General features: G+C 35.4%; 1 protein-coding gene across 2 annotated transcripts in view; it reads right to left on the bottom strand.

Annotated features, from left to right (window-relative positions):
* COL19A1 (collagen type XIX alpha 1 chain) overlaps positions 1–16,352 on the bottom strand; it is a 307,907-nt gene that overhangs the window by 267,113 nt on the left and 24,442 nt on the right. For both annotated transcript variants that reach the window (XM_025444536.3, XM_025444537.3), the window contains exon 5: positions 655–778. In XM_025444536.3, the coding sequence (XP_025300321.1) occupies positions 655–778 (124 nt within the window). The remainder of the gene's footprint in view (positions 1–654; positions 779–16,352) is intronic.

Genomic DNA, 16,352 nt, shown 5'->3' with positions numbered 1-16,352 from the left:
TTCTGCCCAAATGCCATCTTTTATACAAGTACTCCTGGATTCCTCTTCCTCGTGGCCCATTTTAGGAAGCTGCCCCTTTCTATGCTCCCATGTCCCCAGTCAGCTCTGAGCTTACCTCTACCACTGCACCCGTCACACTGTGATTATGCTGTAGTATATTGTTCTCCTACATGCCATCCCCTTAGATGTTATGCTTCCTGTGAAAGGAACTATGCTTCTAAAAATCTCTTCTCTTTGTCACTAATTAGCATACAGCATGTGTTCAATACCTTTTTATTGGTGGAATCAATATTTATATCCCACCTCTTCACTCACTAAGGACTTCCAAATGAAACAATGAACAGCTTTAAAAATAATACGTATCAGAAATGATAGGACATAAAGAAGTTATTAGTGAGGTGGACTTAGTGGCAATGAAGCAGTTGTGAAAGAAGGGTTGTTTGAGTGTCTTTAGACAAAATGTGAATCATATTACAGATCTCAGCAAGAGCATCCTGACTATGAGAATACTTGCATTTCCCTATTGATGATTCCTCTAAATGAAAGAATATTCAGATGCTAGATTTGCTTCCAAATTTGGGCACACCATTCCAAGATTCACCTGGCATAACCACATAAAAGAAAACTAATCAGCACAACTCTATGGTTCCTTACCTGTGGTATATTCTGCTGGTTTAAAACCTGCCACAGAAACCACCGTTCCTTTTTGGTGCTTCTTCTTACACGAAATATAGTTTCTATTGCATACTCATCAGGAAGGCCTTTGGGAAATATCTTACTGGGAAAGAAAAACAAAGAATTATTGTGAGAAAACTGAAGATGAAAATCTAAGTATGAAGTTCTTTGTAATACAATAATTTTTCCCATAAAAATAAAACAAAGTTTCTTAATGGAATTTTCTAAAGTTTATTATTAAACTAAATTTCACAATGACTTATTAAACTAATGGTCATTATTAGTTTCAAAATGAACATTACTGTACTGCTTTAAGTAACACTGTTCATTAAAAAGCAAACAAAATGTTAATTCCAATTCCAGTCTGACTCTGTCATCTTTGCTGAGAGTCACATTGGGCTATGAGCTGCTTCAGGGGTGTCTTTAGGAGTCAGCACCATGGCAGAAGGCATCAGGTTCAAAATAAAGAACTACCAGACTGTCTTTTTTGGCAGCTGCTCCCCCAACCAGAACCAGACCAGGAACTGCTGGCAGAACTACCTGGACTTCCACTGCTGTGAGAAGACAATGACTGCTAAAGGGGGTGATGTCTCCATATGTGAATGATCCTGGCATGTGTACAAATCCTTCTGTCCCATAGCCTGAACGTCATCCTGGGACAACTGTGAGGCAGCAGGCACATCTGGGAAGATCTGAACTGGCTCTACCCACCTCTCCTTTGTCTTCCATCCTTTTCTCGGGGTGGTTAAGAGGGACCTGGGTACATGGTGATCCCTACCCTGGGATCCTGAATCATGGCTTAATAATAAATACTCATTGGAAAAATATAAGACTAGGTATGTGTAAAAGAGCTGGATGGGTGGTGAAGAAGCCAGGGTAGAAGTAGTACCACGACCAGTAAGAGGGACTTCACAGAGACTGTTTTTTCTATTTTGTTTCATGTCACTAAACTGACCACTTATCTTTCTTTATATCAGACAATAGAGTGAATGACTATATAAAATAGCCTCAAGCCCGTATAGGTGCTAAAGTTTATCTGTATATTTCTCTTTATTATCTATACAATCTTAAAAATTGTTCTTATGTAATTTTTGAACCACATAAAAATAGAATAATAAAAACTCCTGTGAAACTCTTTGAAGCAAAGAAACATTTAATCTATCTCTGTATCATCCACAAAGCCCAAGTGCAGTGCCACCACAGCACCTTATAACTATTTGTTAAATTAATGATTGACTTAGCAAACGAAACAAAGACAAACTTAATTTTGATAGAATTCTTTAATATTTCATAAAACAAAATGTAATTATTTTTCAGTAATTTATAATCTGATTTGAAAATTGAAAATATATCTCTTGAAAGGTTCCTTCTGTGACAAAAAATAACAAAACAAACTACTAATATAATGTTAATATAAAATAAATACAGTCTTAAAATAATACACTGAAATAAATTTAGTTATGTTTACAGGAAAATTGATATTTTCTTAGCCTAGGTTTATAATGGATTAAAATCCTTATAATTATTGTATTTTCCTTTCAGTAATTCTTGTTCTACTTTCAAAGCCAAAAGTGATTTTGCTTGCCAAAACTGTATTTTGAAGAAAAATTTCTCTTTTCTCTTTTAAAAACAATACATTACAAAACATTTCAGCTCTTATAGACTATGTTTCTTGTTTATACCACACAAGCACACTTAATGTGACACAGAATAATTTCGCTGGGTCTTGCCAAAGTTTCTATTATAAAAGAGGCCATATTAGATTACTGGTCTGCTACCAGAGAGATATAATGACAGCTTGCCATGTGTAAGATACCCATGCTTGAATATTTTTGAATGAAGTGTAATTTCCTATAAGAAATTCTATACACTGCTTATTCATGATATTCCCATTAAGAAAAATATTGCTGATCCTTACTTGCTGAACTAATTCATATATATATATGAATATATATATATATATATATATATATATATATATATACACATATATAAATTTTCACTGGGATATTTTTTACCTTCCCTCCATTTTGTACACATTGTATATAGTTCAATACTATACATGGAAAATTCATCCATATAAATTAATACTAACCTAGATTTGAAGAGCTCAAAGTTTAGTGAAATTTAAGTATAATTTATCTTTTATTTCCCATTGTTTACATTTCTTCATATTAATGAAAGTCACCTAAATATTCATGGACAGGTGAGAGCAAAAATATACCAAATTAACAAAATGTTCAATCTAAAATAAATTGTTTTAATGTGACTAAGTAAAAGTCACTGAGAGCTAAATTAAGTCTTTCCAAATTATCCAAAGGTGCCAAAGGAAATTTGCTGCCTGCAGAGTTCTCTTTACACTAGCCCCTGAGAGAGCTAGTTCTAGATATGATCTGGAGTGCCTCTGAAGTCTCATAATTCACATATTTTAGGCTCCTTTGAACTTATAATTTATTTCAATGTTGAAAAAAATCTAAAATGTAGGTTTCATCTGCTCTCTGATGTTCTCTATACGTATAGCAGCCCTCTGTTCAATCATAAAGTGGAAAGAAACACTATTAAACTCTAGAGGAAGTGGCGGAGAATCAAAAGTGGGGCTCCTTATAGAGACCAGCTATGGCAGAAGGCAATGTCCAGATCTGAGAACCAGTGAGATTTGATCCCACTAAAAAATTGATTTCCTAAAGATCTTAACATTACAGCACTTCCTTCTTAGTGTTAATAGATTTTTAAATTCTCTTTATATTTTCTCTACTTCCTCAATTTTTACAAAGAGCATAAATTGTATTAATGATCATTCATAAAACAACACTACTATTTTCAGGTTAGGAAAAAATAATTCTGTTCTTTAAAGTGAACTATAAATTAATCTGATATTTTTCAAGGTCAGAGATGAGGGGGAATTAACAATAAAAATATTTTTTTCTATTATGGGAGGCAAAAAATCATAGTAGTCTATAACTGCCTATCTAAAGCCTTCAGAATAGTTCAGTCACTGAGGCAATAAGAAAAGATGAAAGAACCTTCAAATGAAAATACACTTTTCCCAATATTTTCTCCATATACTTCAAACAGAATATCTTATTACAAAGTACTAGTACCTATACTTATGAAGTTGGATACAAATGAACATTTTATTAAACATGAAGGAGCTCACCATACAGGACTTTAAGAATAGGCCATATTTGTCTACATAGCCTACAGCCCACATCCTCTAGATATTCTCACTTGATTAATGAAAAATCCTTTGCTGATCAAAATTTATTTAAAGTCTCTTAAAAATGTAAATAAAATGATTATATCTAAAAAAGAAATTTGTATTACAGGAAAGATCTTGGCATGAGATGGAAGAAATATCTAATCATTCTTTGTATGTGTAATTGTTATTAAAAAGGGCTTTACATCCGCTGTCTTTTGTATACATGGTATGAATGTAGATTCTCCCTAACTATGAAGTACTTTTTCTTACAAGCCAAAATACCTAATACTCTACTATTAGAGCTTTCTTCCTCTCTGGAAAATCCTTGTATTTATAAAACATAAGCTCTGTTATTACCACTAAAATAGTCCCTAAAAACTGGTCATATAATACTAACAAATTGTCTAATAATTAATTATCACCTTGGAAAGAATAGAACAGAGATCTATGAGCTTGTGATAAAGCAAGGAAGTTGACAGAGAAAACACAGAGAAGGAGGAATAAATCCAGAGCAGGAAATGCCCCTGAGTTAGAAGGCCGAAATGTCATTGTCCCGATTCCTGAGCAACACAAGCATCACCTTCAGGCACTGGGAGAGAAAAGTTCCAAAAAGAAAGGTGATGCCAAAGGGGAGATGCAACCAAGATTAACCCTGACTAATTTCCCTTGACTGTGCTGTCAACTTACATGCCTAAATCCCTACAAGGCATCTCCACTTGGATGGATATTAAATGGACCTCTAGTTAAATAACTGAAATTGAACTTTGTTCAACACATCCCTTTACAAGAATTCTACATCTCAGCGTGCCTGGGTGGCTCAGTTGGTTAAGCATCTACCTTTAATTCAGGTGATGATTTCAAGGTTCTAGGATAGAGCCGGAGACTCGAAGCATTTTCAAGTATGTGTGGGAGCATAAGGAAAGTACCGTATACTTAGAGAAGGAACTCTGTGTAGAAAATATCTTTCAACTAACATCTTCTTCATGAAGATAGAAGTGTTTTCAAATATATTTTTAGAAGCGTAAGGAAAGTGCTCGTCCCTCTCCCTCCCTCCACTCTTGTGCTCCTTCATAATCTCTCTCTCATTCTCTCTCTCTCTCTCTCTCCCTCACCCTCTCCCTCTCTCCCTCCCTCCCACCATCACTCTGCTAGACAGAGGTCAGGATGGAACTTGAACTCGGGACTTCTAATTCCAAGGTCAGTTTTTTTTTTTCCAGTATATCAAGTTGCTTGCATCCTCTAGGTTAAGAATAAAATTTCCCTCATTACTGACCTGACTTAAAAATAATGTTATGTGGCTATAGGGAAGGGGAAAAAAAAGCTGCTTTTCTGAATAATAGGTGAGATGGGTGGAATATAAATAAATAGCAAATATTAGTACCAAGAAATGAATAGTTAAATATTTACAATCGTGATAATATTAACAACAACAATAAATCACATTTGAGGTTCAGAGCAAAGCATTCATTATGACATTTGCATATCTTAGGTAACCAGTATCCATGAGGGGAAGTTAATTACAGTTGTTTCTTCTAATCATATTTTGAGCATAGATCAGGAAGTATTGCAAACCACACAGTAATGTCTTTAAAATAGGGCTATGATCTGTTGGGTTTTAAGAAAGATATCCATGTTACAGAAGGTGATAACCAATCAGGAGTATTTTCTGTATACTTTTTAGAGATCATTTCTTAGAAAAATTAGGATTTGCCACCAAGCATTTCTTTAAAAATGAGTGCAATTTGCAGGAAGTTGTAAAAATTATGAGAATAGCATGTATACTAATAATTATGCTATGTGAAGAAAAGCATGAAGTATTCTGATAAAAAGTGCCTCAGTGTTTATTCCACTAGTGTGAAAATATATTTGGATTTTAATACCTTAGGAAGAATATCAATAGAATGGTAACCTGACTAAAAAGATGAGTACATGTCTTTTGCCCATTTCATGATTGGATTGTTTGTTTCCTTGGTGTTGAGTTTAATAAGTTCTTTATAGATCTTGGAAACTAGCCCTTTATCTGATATGTCATTTGCAAATATCTTCTCCCATTCTGTAGGTTGTCTTTTAGTTTTGTTGACTGTATCCTTTGCTGTGCAAAAGCTTCTTATCTTGATGAAGTCCCAATAGTTCATTTTTGCTTTTGTTTCTTTTGCCTTCGTGGATGTATCTTGCAAGAAGTTACTATGGCCAAGTTCAAAAAGGGTGTTGCCTGTGTTCTTCTCTAGGATTTTGATGGAATCTTGTCTCACATTTAGATCTTTCATCCATTTTGAGTTTATCTTTGTGTATGGTGAAAGAGAGTGGTCTAGTTTCATTCTTCTGCATGTGGATGTCCAATTTTCCCAGCACCATTTATTGAAGAGACTGTCTTTCTTCCAATGGATAGTCTTTCCTCCTTTATCGAATATTAGTTGCCCATAAAGTTCAGGGTCCACTTCTGGATTCTCTATTCTGTTCCACTGATCTATGTGTCTGTTTTTGTGCCAGTACCACACTGTCTTGGGAAGACATAGACATGGCCAACATGCATATGAGAAAATGCTCTGCATCACTTGCCATCAGGGAAATACAAATCAAAACCACAATGAGATACCACCTCACACCAGTGAGAATGGGGAAAATTAAGGCAGGAAACAACAAATGTTGGAGAGGATGCGGAGAAAAGGGAACCCTCATACACTGTTGGTGGGAATGTGAACTGGTGCAGCCACTCTGGAAAACTGTGTGGAGGGTCCTCAAAGAGGTAAAAATAGACCTGCCCTACGACCCAGCAATTGCACTGTTGGGGATTTACCCCAAAGATACAAATGCAATGAAACGCCGGGACACCTGCACCCCGATGTTTATAGCAGCAATGGCCACGATAGCCAAACTGTGGAAGGAGCCTCGGTGTCCAACGAAAGATGAATGGATAAAGAAGATGTGGTTTATGTATACAATGGAATATTACTCAGCTATTAGAAATGACAAATACCCACCATTTGCTTCAACATGGATGGAACTGGAGGGTATTATGCTGAGTGAAGTAAGTCGGTCGGAGAAGGACAAACATTATATGTTCTCATTGATTTGGGGAATATAAATAATAGTGAAAGGGAATATAGGGGAAGGGAGAAGAAATGTGTGGGAAATATCAGAAAGGGAGACAGAACGTAAAGACTGCTAACTCTGGGAAACGAACTAGGGGTGGTGGAAGGGGAGGAGGGCGGGGGGTGGGAGTGAATGGGTGACGGGCACTGGGGGTTATTCTGTATGTTAGTAAATTGAACACCAATAAAAAATAAATTAAAAAAAAAAAGATGAGTAATTCCTTAAAGTGTAAAAATAATGATGACACCAATAAAAAAAAAATAATAATGATGACAAATGTGACTATTTCAAATGATTATGGAAAAAGAACCCTTAGCACAGATTCTACATTAATGCTTTCTTGGCATGGGGATCAGTGTAAGTTTCTTTCCCATTCATCCCTTGAGGTGTGAAATCAATGCCAAACATAGCTATACACAAAGTTAACTTAATAAAGTTGAAGTGTCTGGTCTCTCAGGGACAGAAGGATGTCAGCTGAACAAATAATAGGCATTTCTGGCTGTCCAATTAATGAGAAACCAATAAGAAATACCCTAACTGGATAAACTCTGCTTTTTCAAACTCCCTTCCAGATGGGGAGCACTGCAGGCATGAAAAAATCATAAAACTTAAAAAATAATTCACTCTTTTAAAGTACATGCAAATATTTATTGATAAAGTTATTTTGTGGGGAGATGGAATCGGGGAGTAGATCTCATTTATTTTCCATGACTAAGCTCTAATGGTTTGTTATCAAGAAAAATAAAGACCATAATGAAGCTCATAAATTTATTTACTTCTTTGTATATTAATTGGTAGTTTTATTGTACCGCAAGTTCAATTTGATGTATTTGTTCAGTATTCCTAGAAGGACCATAGTTTGTAATATGGGAACTGACATCTCTGTCTCATGTATGGAAAAAATAAAGGACAAAACTAAACTGCAGAACAAGAGGGGATTAGAAAGAAAAAAATGTGACTGCCAGTTTCTTTTTTGTTCTTTTACCTAACTAAATAATAAGTAATATGAGGCAAGAAGTGAAATGTAAAATGAAGAGTAACAAACTTTTATAATTTCAGTGCTCATAAACTAGAAAGAGGACATAATTATTCTAGAGAAATTTCATTTTATATATGGTGTTCCAAAAATCAAGCATCATACACACTTGGATAGCAAAGTGTTTTAAAAATTTAGTTACTAATTACCACAGTTCCAGAGGTAATTCTTCAACTAGCTCATAGCACAAAGCTTGAAGCAAAGCCCTTTTTTTAAAAGTGCTATTTTGGTAGGGATGAAGTGAGTTTTCCAGATCACATTTAGCAAGACCAACATTTATTTACTTTTTTGCTTTTAAAATGAAATAGCTAAATGGAAAAAATCTATTTTTAAATATCAAGAACTGGCTTCCAAATTAATTCTTCCATTCTAAATAAGCATGAGGCAGAGTTTATGAAGAACTTCCGTATTTACAAGTATCAATGGGGCCTTTGACTTGCTGAATGTCTTCCAGGAAGAGAAATATGATACAAGTTACATTTCCTGAGAGTGAAGTGAGAGATGCTTGGAGTTTATAGTAAGTCATTTCTTTCCCAGCTGACACCCACCATCACCTGTCACGTTACAAGCAATTTGGCTAGCAGGGCCTGGAAGGTTTGTCTGAAATGCCTTCCCCACAAGCTGGGTGGTGATGTTTAAGTTCCACAGCCACAGCTTCTGAACTCTTAGTCTTTTTGTGCTTGCTTGCTAAGGGAATTCAGACAGATTATTAATGGGAAAGCAAAGCTTGGATGAATGACTCTCTGATAATCCAATGTCTGTCATGATTAGCACTTGTTCATTGGGACATTGTAAATGACTTCCCATTGAAAACAAGCCCTTCTACTACATGACACTCAGATAACAAAAATCAAGGGTAGACTAGAGAAGCTGCTCTTCATAAAGGCTTGGAAGGCTAATTTTTCAGATGTCTCCACCCAAAAAAGAAAATAAGTCCTGGCTCAAACCTCACCCCCAAGTGGTCCTGAGTCTGGGGGCTTGGCTTCTGCCTCAGGATCATTTGGATCTAACTGAAAACTGTGATTTTCCGGGTGGCATATATTCAGCTATTTGTTTGTTCATTTCCTAGAATGTAACGCTATTGCTCTAATACCTCCACTTTATTTTAAACAGCTTTATTGAGGTCTAATTGATATACTGTGGTTTCTCTTCAGATCTTAAAAATCCTTTACCTTTCACTTTATTTTTCATGTAAAGTTCAAACTCCTTAGCCTGGTACGTAAGTCCACTCAGAACAGCACCTCAGCCTCCGTTTTCAGCCTCCTCCACCCTGCAGACATTCCCACCAACTGTGTTCACTATCACATGGGATTTCTCATCATTCTTCAAACTGCCTTGACCTTTAAATGATACTTCCTCTAACTACATTGGCCCCCTGGCTCACCTGGCAAATCTGCACTTATCCTTCCAGCCTCTATTTTTCACATCTTTTGTGCAGCCTTCCCTCGTTCTTTCAAAATGGCTTCATCTGTTCACCTGTTCATCATCTTCATCTATATACATACATTTAAAGATTGCTACTATATTCCATAATAGCTAAATGTCAACATATCTATCTTCCCAGACAGAAATAACTCAACGCCAAGCACCACGTCTTTATTTATCCTTAAATCCTCAGTGCCTGGCACCTAGTGAGTCTTCTGCATCATTTGGGAAGCAAATAAAATACTTTATTAGAATTTCTTCTTTCACTGCCATCAAAGCTGAACTGAGAAATAATAGGGACAGCATATTATAAAATAATTGTTTTCTGTATACCTCATAAACAAAGGGAATTTTAAATTCTTATCATGGGTAAATTAGAAGAGAGATAGAAGTGAAATACCTAAAATGCCTAGTCCCTATCTATGAGCTTTTGAGTGCCTGAAAAAAAGAGTGCCAAGAGTGGATTGGCTTATATTTGTTAAATACACTGTGAGGGTCTGTGCCTTGGGCACAACCTTGAGGTCTGGGGGACAGTTAGAGAGATGGTCATTGAACCCATACCTTCAGCCCCCAGTGCATATACACATACCCTACTCAGTTGTAGCCACAAAGCAACTCTGGTACCTAAGAGCTGAGGATGAACAGCTACGAATAGAAGTTGACTAGGACCCATGGAATGGCATTTTCATGGAAAGGACTCCCAACAAAAGCAAGGTGACATGCATAAAACAAGGAGATTAGAACACCAGGACAAGAGTGTACTTTCTTCTGAACATGAGCACATGTGCAACACAGTTGGGGCTTCCCAAGGTAACAATAGTTGTTTTTAAGAGGGTCTGGTTCTACAGTTGTGCAGGTAGAAAGTAGAAACCATCACAATTTAGGCACTGATGTTAATATGACACCATTTGAACCCAATATTAATGAGTCCTGGGAACATTTAGATTATCTGAGCCAGAATGAGATCAGCATTACATGAAAACGATATTGAACCACCAAAAGAGGAAGCAATTTTGCATGACGATTTAAGTGAGGGCTGTATTTAAAAGGTAGGGTGTGTACTAAACTTTCTAGGATATATAAGATTCAAATTGGCAAAAATGATGGGCAGAATATGACAGGTAGAGAGAAACAGGTACAGAAAGTCTGTGTAGAGAAAGACTTAGGTCAGGGGCATTTGAGACAGGACAGTGGTCACCGGTAACTTTGAAAGAAATTTTAGAAGTGTCCAAGAAGTCCTGGTGAGACACAAGGGGGTTAACAGATGTGTGAGGAAGCAAAGTGGTCAGTAACATTATTCCTTTGGGAAGTCTGGGAGTAAAAGGGACTGCCAAAGGAAAATGTTTCTAGAACAGAAAAGGATTAAGTATATACTTGTAGACTAAGAGGCCAGGATACTTTGGAGAGGGACACTGAAAACAGAAGAGCAAAAGGGATCGTGGGTGGATCAAGGTATTAGAGGAGGCTGGCAGGGAGAAGATTAAGAGCACAAGTGAAGGGGTTAAACTTCAGGGTTAACAGAAGGGTCGCCTCTAGAGAAGACAGCTGACACAGGGAAATTCTCAACTAGAAAAAGTTGAGATGGTTCAAATAGGAGGAATACCTTCGGTACAAAACATCTGGCCAATTCAATCTTGTATTCAACCAACCAGATGTTCATTCTATACAGCACTACCATGTGTGTCCATCTGAACTGAAATTTTCACTGACCTTCGTTGTGATTGCTGCTAAATTACATGGATATAGCCATGGGGAGAGGAATTATTAAAGTCAATTATTTGAATATATTATTCAGCTTAAAATTATAAATATTTCACCTAACCTGGAATACATGTATTTGAGGACATACAAGTGTTAACTAAAATGAGGCAATAGATAAGGTATTCCAAGCTTATATGAGTCACATAAAATACTATAATCAGCTTTTGGCTACCTTGCTTATTTCCTGATCACCCTTCATGGTTAAGTTGAAGGAATTGAAATGATAATAAATTAATAGTTTATTAGCTAACACAATTATTCTTTCTTGATTGACATACATTTCAAAGTTTATCATTGAAATTAAAATTTTATCTCACTATCTGATTCTGTGTCTGAGAATGGGGATTAGACTATCCAATGCTATTTTATGAAACATAGAATCTGGTAAATCTACAAAAAGCCTGTCAAGTCCTTATAAAGTTCTTAAGTACTAGCATAACAAAATATCATGCATTACTACAGTCAATTCTCTGGCCAATTTATAAATTTAAAATCATGCTTAAATTTGGGTTTATAGCCATTATAAAAGCAATACATTTGCAACCACCTAAGGTTAATAACTAATTAATTCTCATCGCATTTTTATGAGTCAAATAAGATTAACGATGACTTGAAGTATATGCCTTTATGCCTTCTTTCTTTTCTATACTCTGAAAACCTGCAGTGCACACTCCACAGATACATACTTACAATCCCCACCCAAGTAAAAGCTCTGCTATCTCTTATAAGGTTTGATTTATTGTATAAAAAGATGTGTGAAGAAAGAAGAAAAATCAAATATATAACATAACAGTAGTAGATTAATCAACGCCTATCAAATTGGTCTGAATAATTACCAAATACCTTAGTTTTTTTACTTTATGATAACATTTGCATTATTATGACTCCTAAGTCATATATTTAACTGGTGCCTCACTACTTTCAAGGTAACTGGCATAAGGAGATTTTAAGATAAGATAATTTCATGCAATTAGCCATAATAAAATAGGAAATAAGCCCCAAGGACATCCTGTATCACACTGTACCTATAGTCAATAATCATAATATATTGTACACTTAAAAATGTGTTAAGAGGGTAGACCTCATGTTCTTTCTGAAATAAAATAAATGAAACAAAACAAAAATAAAATAAAGCAGATATAAATATTGTAGAATCTTTACACATATGATCAATTACTGATACGCTTTACCTTTCCCCAAGCACCACTGAATTACATGAAATCTGAAGGAGAAAAATCACAACTTATTTAAATTTAATAATATTAAATATTTCCAAAACTGATAAATGGAAATACTAAACTAATAATATTTCATATTATATTACATTTTAGTAGCCATTTCTATACAAAGCAATTTGTAAAAAAAAAAAAAAAAAAAAGCAATTTGTTATTGGAATGTATCAACATCCCTAAATTTTTTAGAAAAAAATAACATCGATCCTTGTGATTGATTCTTGTTATAGAAATATAAATATTTCCATGCAATCTGAAAATCTATATAATCATGCTCTTAAAATTCTGTTCTATCTAATATACATAATTTGGCTATATTGTAGTATTTAAAGAATTCAGTAATTGTAAGCCTATCAGGCTTGTTTTTTTCCATCTTAAGAATATATGACTTATTAATTTACCTCATATTTTTGGTATAGAAAACTATAATTAAGGAAATACAGTGATGACACAAGAATTATGTCTAACAGTCATTCAATCTCTTATAAACAGCTGGACAACTTTTTAATTAAGTCACTTTTCCTTACATGGCAAACTTATTATCTACAAAATGATGAGATGGCCTTATAAAAACCCAAGGGGTGCATAAATAGTCATTCTCTATAGTTTAATAGAATTGTGAAGTAATCCTCCTAAAATTAGAAGCTTTAAGTATCAGAGTTCTAAACGTTGTTTTGAGCCACAGAGTTTCACTGTTTTTGAGAACTTGGAGAGACCCCAAAGAAGAGCAATAAAATGAAAGATAGATTAGAAAGCCAGCCCTTATGAGAGAAAGATTGAAAATCAGCCTTGTGTGGGATGCTAAAGGAAGTTGAGTTTTTATGAGAGAAGGTGTTGCACTGAGTCCCATGGCCAATGCTTGATGATAGAAGGCAACACATCTCAGTTTTCTTGGTCAAGGCATCATGTGTCTTTCCAGCAGGTTCCAGAAGGTAAGACTAGGCCCACATTCTTTTACCATTGTAATCCCAGAGCCTAGGAAAGTACTCAGTCCATAGTGAGCTCACCAAGTGATTATTGAATAAAAAGGGTGAGCTCTATACTACCCTGCATTCACTACGGTGATTTATTGAATGTTACCTCTTATTTACCCTTCAGTGGAACAGAAACATTTTAGGAACCCCAATACTTATATAGTAAGCTACAGCTTTTATTTGTAATTGCTACAAGACTTTAGTTGAAACAACAAACTTAATGACAAAATTTTTAAATGATAATGTCTAACGCTACTGAAGATACTGGATATTATACCAAATAGAAGGATAAAACAATGATAAAACATAATTAGAAGTATATATCAAGATGTCTAAAAATGAACTAGTAATTTCACTGTAAAAATCAATCCTATGGAAATAATTTTAAACGCAGAGAAAAACAACTTTCCTCGATGTTGTGGAGTTATTTATAATGATAAAAAATCTGGAAGTAATGTAAAGCTCCATGTAGAAAAGACATGCACATAGGGTGAATCTTTTAGCACTAGTACAGACAAGGATAGATCATGCTACAATATACAAAGCAGCTTTCCTTATATTTAGGATTATTTCCAAGGGAACTGTTAAGGTTCAGAGAACTTGAACAACTCTTAAAAAACACTACCCATCTTACAAATGTATTATTACATTTGGAGGGTTATTATGTTTTTAAAAAACACAAAATGCAAGTGAAAATAGCTCCTCCTAGCTCTCTTTTTTCCATGTAAAGCTGTGAAACTAAATAGCCCTTACTTCCAGAAAGCAACCACCAATATAATGAGAGAGAGAGAGAGAGAGAGAGAGAGAGAGAGAGAAATAGAGAGATTCCTCCTCTTCACTGGAGATTTATTTATTTGTAACAAAAGCTAAGGGGACCCTATCTGTCAATTATGCTACTGTGTCTAGCTATACTATCCAAGCTCATAAAAGCTTATTAAAGTTAATCTCTGTTGATTATTTTTTTCACACATAGCTCATTTCCCCTCATTCTTAGGAACTATTTCAGTTGCAAAAGACACCAGCTCATAGGAATAATCCTAAATCAGAGAGACTACCGACTGGAAACACACATAAGCACTCCCATCTCCCCTCTTTCTGCTATTGGGTCACAGCATTCTAATCTGCTGAACCTAATATGGCCTCAGAATCCTTCTCAACACAGTACTGCAGAGAGCCACTGGCTACCAGTCACAGAACCTAAGAAATAAGGCTCTTTACCATCCTTGGATTCAATAATAAATCAGGAAATTGACTTTCCTGCTATATTTGAAATCAAATTATTTACCCATTGGCGAGTCAAAAAAGGGAGTATTGCCCCTTCAGAATCAACAGTACATGAGAATTCTACATTTAGCGGCTCTTCTAAAATATTCAACTACCAAGACTTTTTATTTTGTTATTAGAGACATTTTTATTTAAAAAATTTTTTAAAGAAGCAACTAAAGAAAGATTAAGAACTATATGATCCCAAGAAAATGAGGTGCTCCATAGTAGGTGCATGTTTTGTGTATATTTTCTATCAAAACTTCACCACTTTGCCTAATAATTGCCAAAACACAATTTAAAGATAATCAGAGTATGAACATCTGGGATATAGCTCTCAATATATATAGAAATAATGAACTATTTCTTTTGTACAACCAGGGATATTTGAAGATACCAGAAGCCAAGGAAATCTCCTCTAAAAGATAATTCCAAAAAACTAGGTAGCATGCTACCCAGAGTCTTTTTTTAAAGTATTTTATTCATTTATTTGAGAGGGAGAGAGAGAGAGAACAAGCACGAGCTGAAGGGAGAGGCAGAGGGAGAAGCAGACTCCCTGCTGAGTAGGGAGCCAGGTTCAGGCCTGGAGCCTGACCTTGAGCTCCATCCAGGAATCCCCTGGAATCATTACCTGAGCCCAAGGCAGATGCTTAACTGACTGGGCCACCCAGGAACCCTGACCACTTAGAATCTTTTAGCAAATATTTTCATTTGCTCTCCCAAGGACTACTGAAGAAATGAACAAATTTAAGGTAAAACCAAATATAAAGCCCCTTCGATGTTCCTAAAGCATGTGTCACCTTTAAGTGTACAATAATGTTATCTGAAGGGCCTCTGCAAGAGTAGCCCTTGAGATTCCCATGTTAAGCCAGGCTCAAGGCAAGGAGGATGCCCAAAAGTATCTGACCAATAGGCTTATTAAATTCTCCCCTTATGAATCTCACCTGGAGGATGACAAAACTCTAAAAATAAGCTCAGGTACAGAAAGAATCCTCATTTTCCGTGTAAAATGGCATGTGCCTTTCCCCATACTAATTCTGCAAGGCAGCTTATTTACAAACATAAATAGCTGCAACTTTACTCCAGACTCACTGAAAAATCAAAATGGCATCATGCAAGAGAAGCACCCTAGCATACTTGGCTCAATGAGTGAAATGTAAATGGAGATGAGCCAAGCTACTTGACACTGGCTAGTCAGCTTAACCAGATACCCTCCAGTTTCCTGTAGTAGAAGTACCAGGTTCTGCCCTGCAGAGCCAGGGAATTTACTTACATTGAGAGCCCAGGGATCATGCAATGATTTAGAGCTAAAAGTCGGAAAATAAGTGGCAGGTCTTGGCTAATATCTATTATTACGCATATTCAAAGGGGCAGCAAGATTGCCAATGTTACTACTTAAAATTAGTCAAATCTTCTCATGTTAAGTTCTAGTGAATTTTTAAAAGTTTTCCCACCAATCCTTTAGCCACCTGGACAGAATTACAGGGGTTTAAATTGTCAGGAAGAAGGCAGAGAGAAAATCCACCTTAATTTTTTGGGACAAATTTTATTACCTTTCTTAAATTCTTTAATTTATCTCCTACTAGTTAAAAAACTAAATCTAAATCTCTGTATATATGATATAGATGAGATACATGTTGACTTTTCTTTTTTTTAAATATTTTATGTATTTATTCATGAGAGACACACAGAGA

The sequence above is a fragment of the Canis lupus genome, chromosome 12 (genome assembly GCF_003254725.2).
Source record: "Canis lupus dingo isolate Sandy chromosome 12, ASM325472v2, whole genome shotgun sequence".
NCBI lineage: Eukaryota > Metazoa > Chordata > Mammalia > Carnivora > Canidae > Canis > Canis lupus.
The sequence above is the reverse complement of the archived record's forward strand: the minus strand, read 5'-3'. Positions and strand labels throughout refer to the sequence as shown.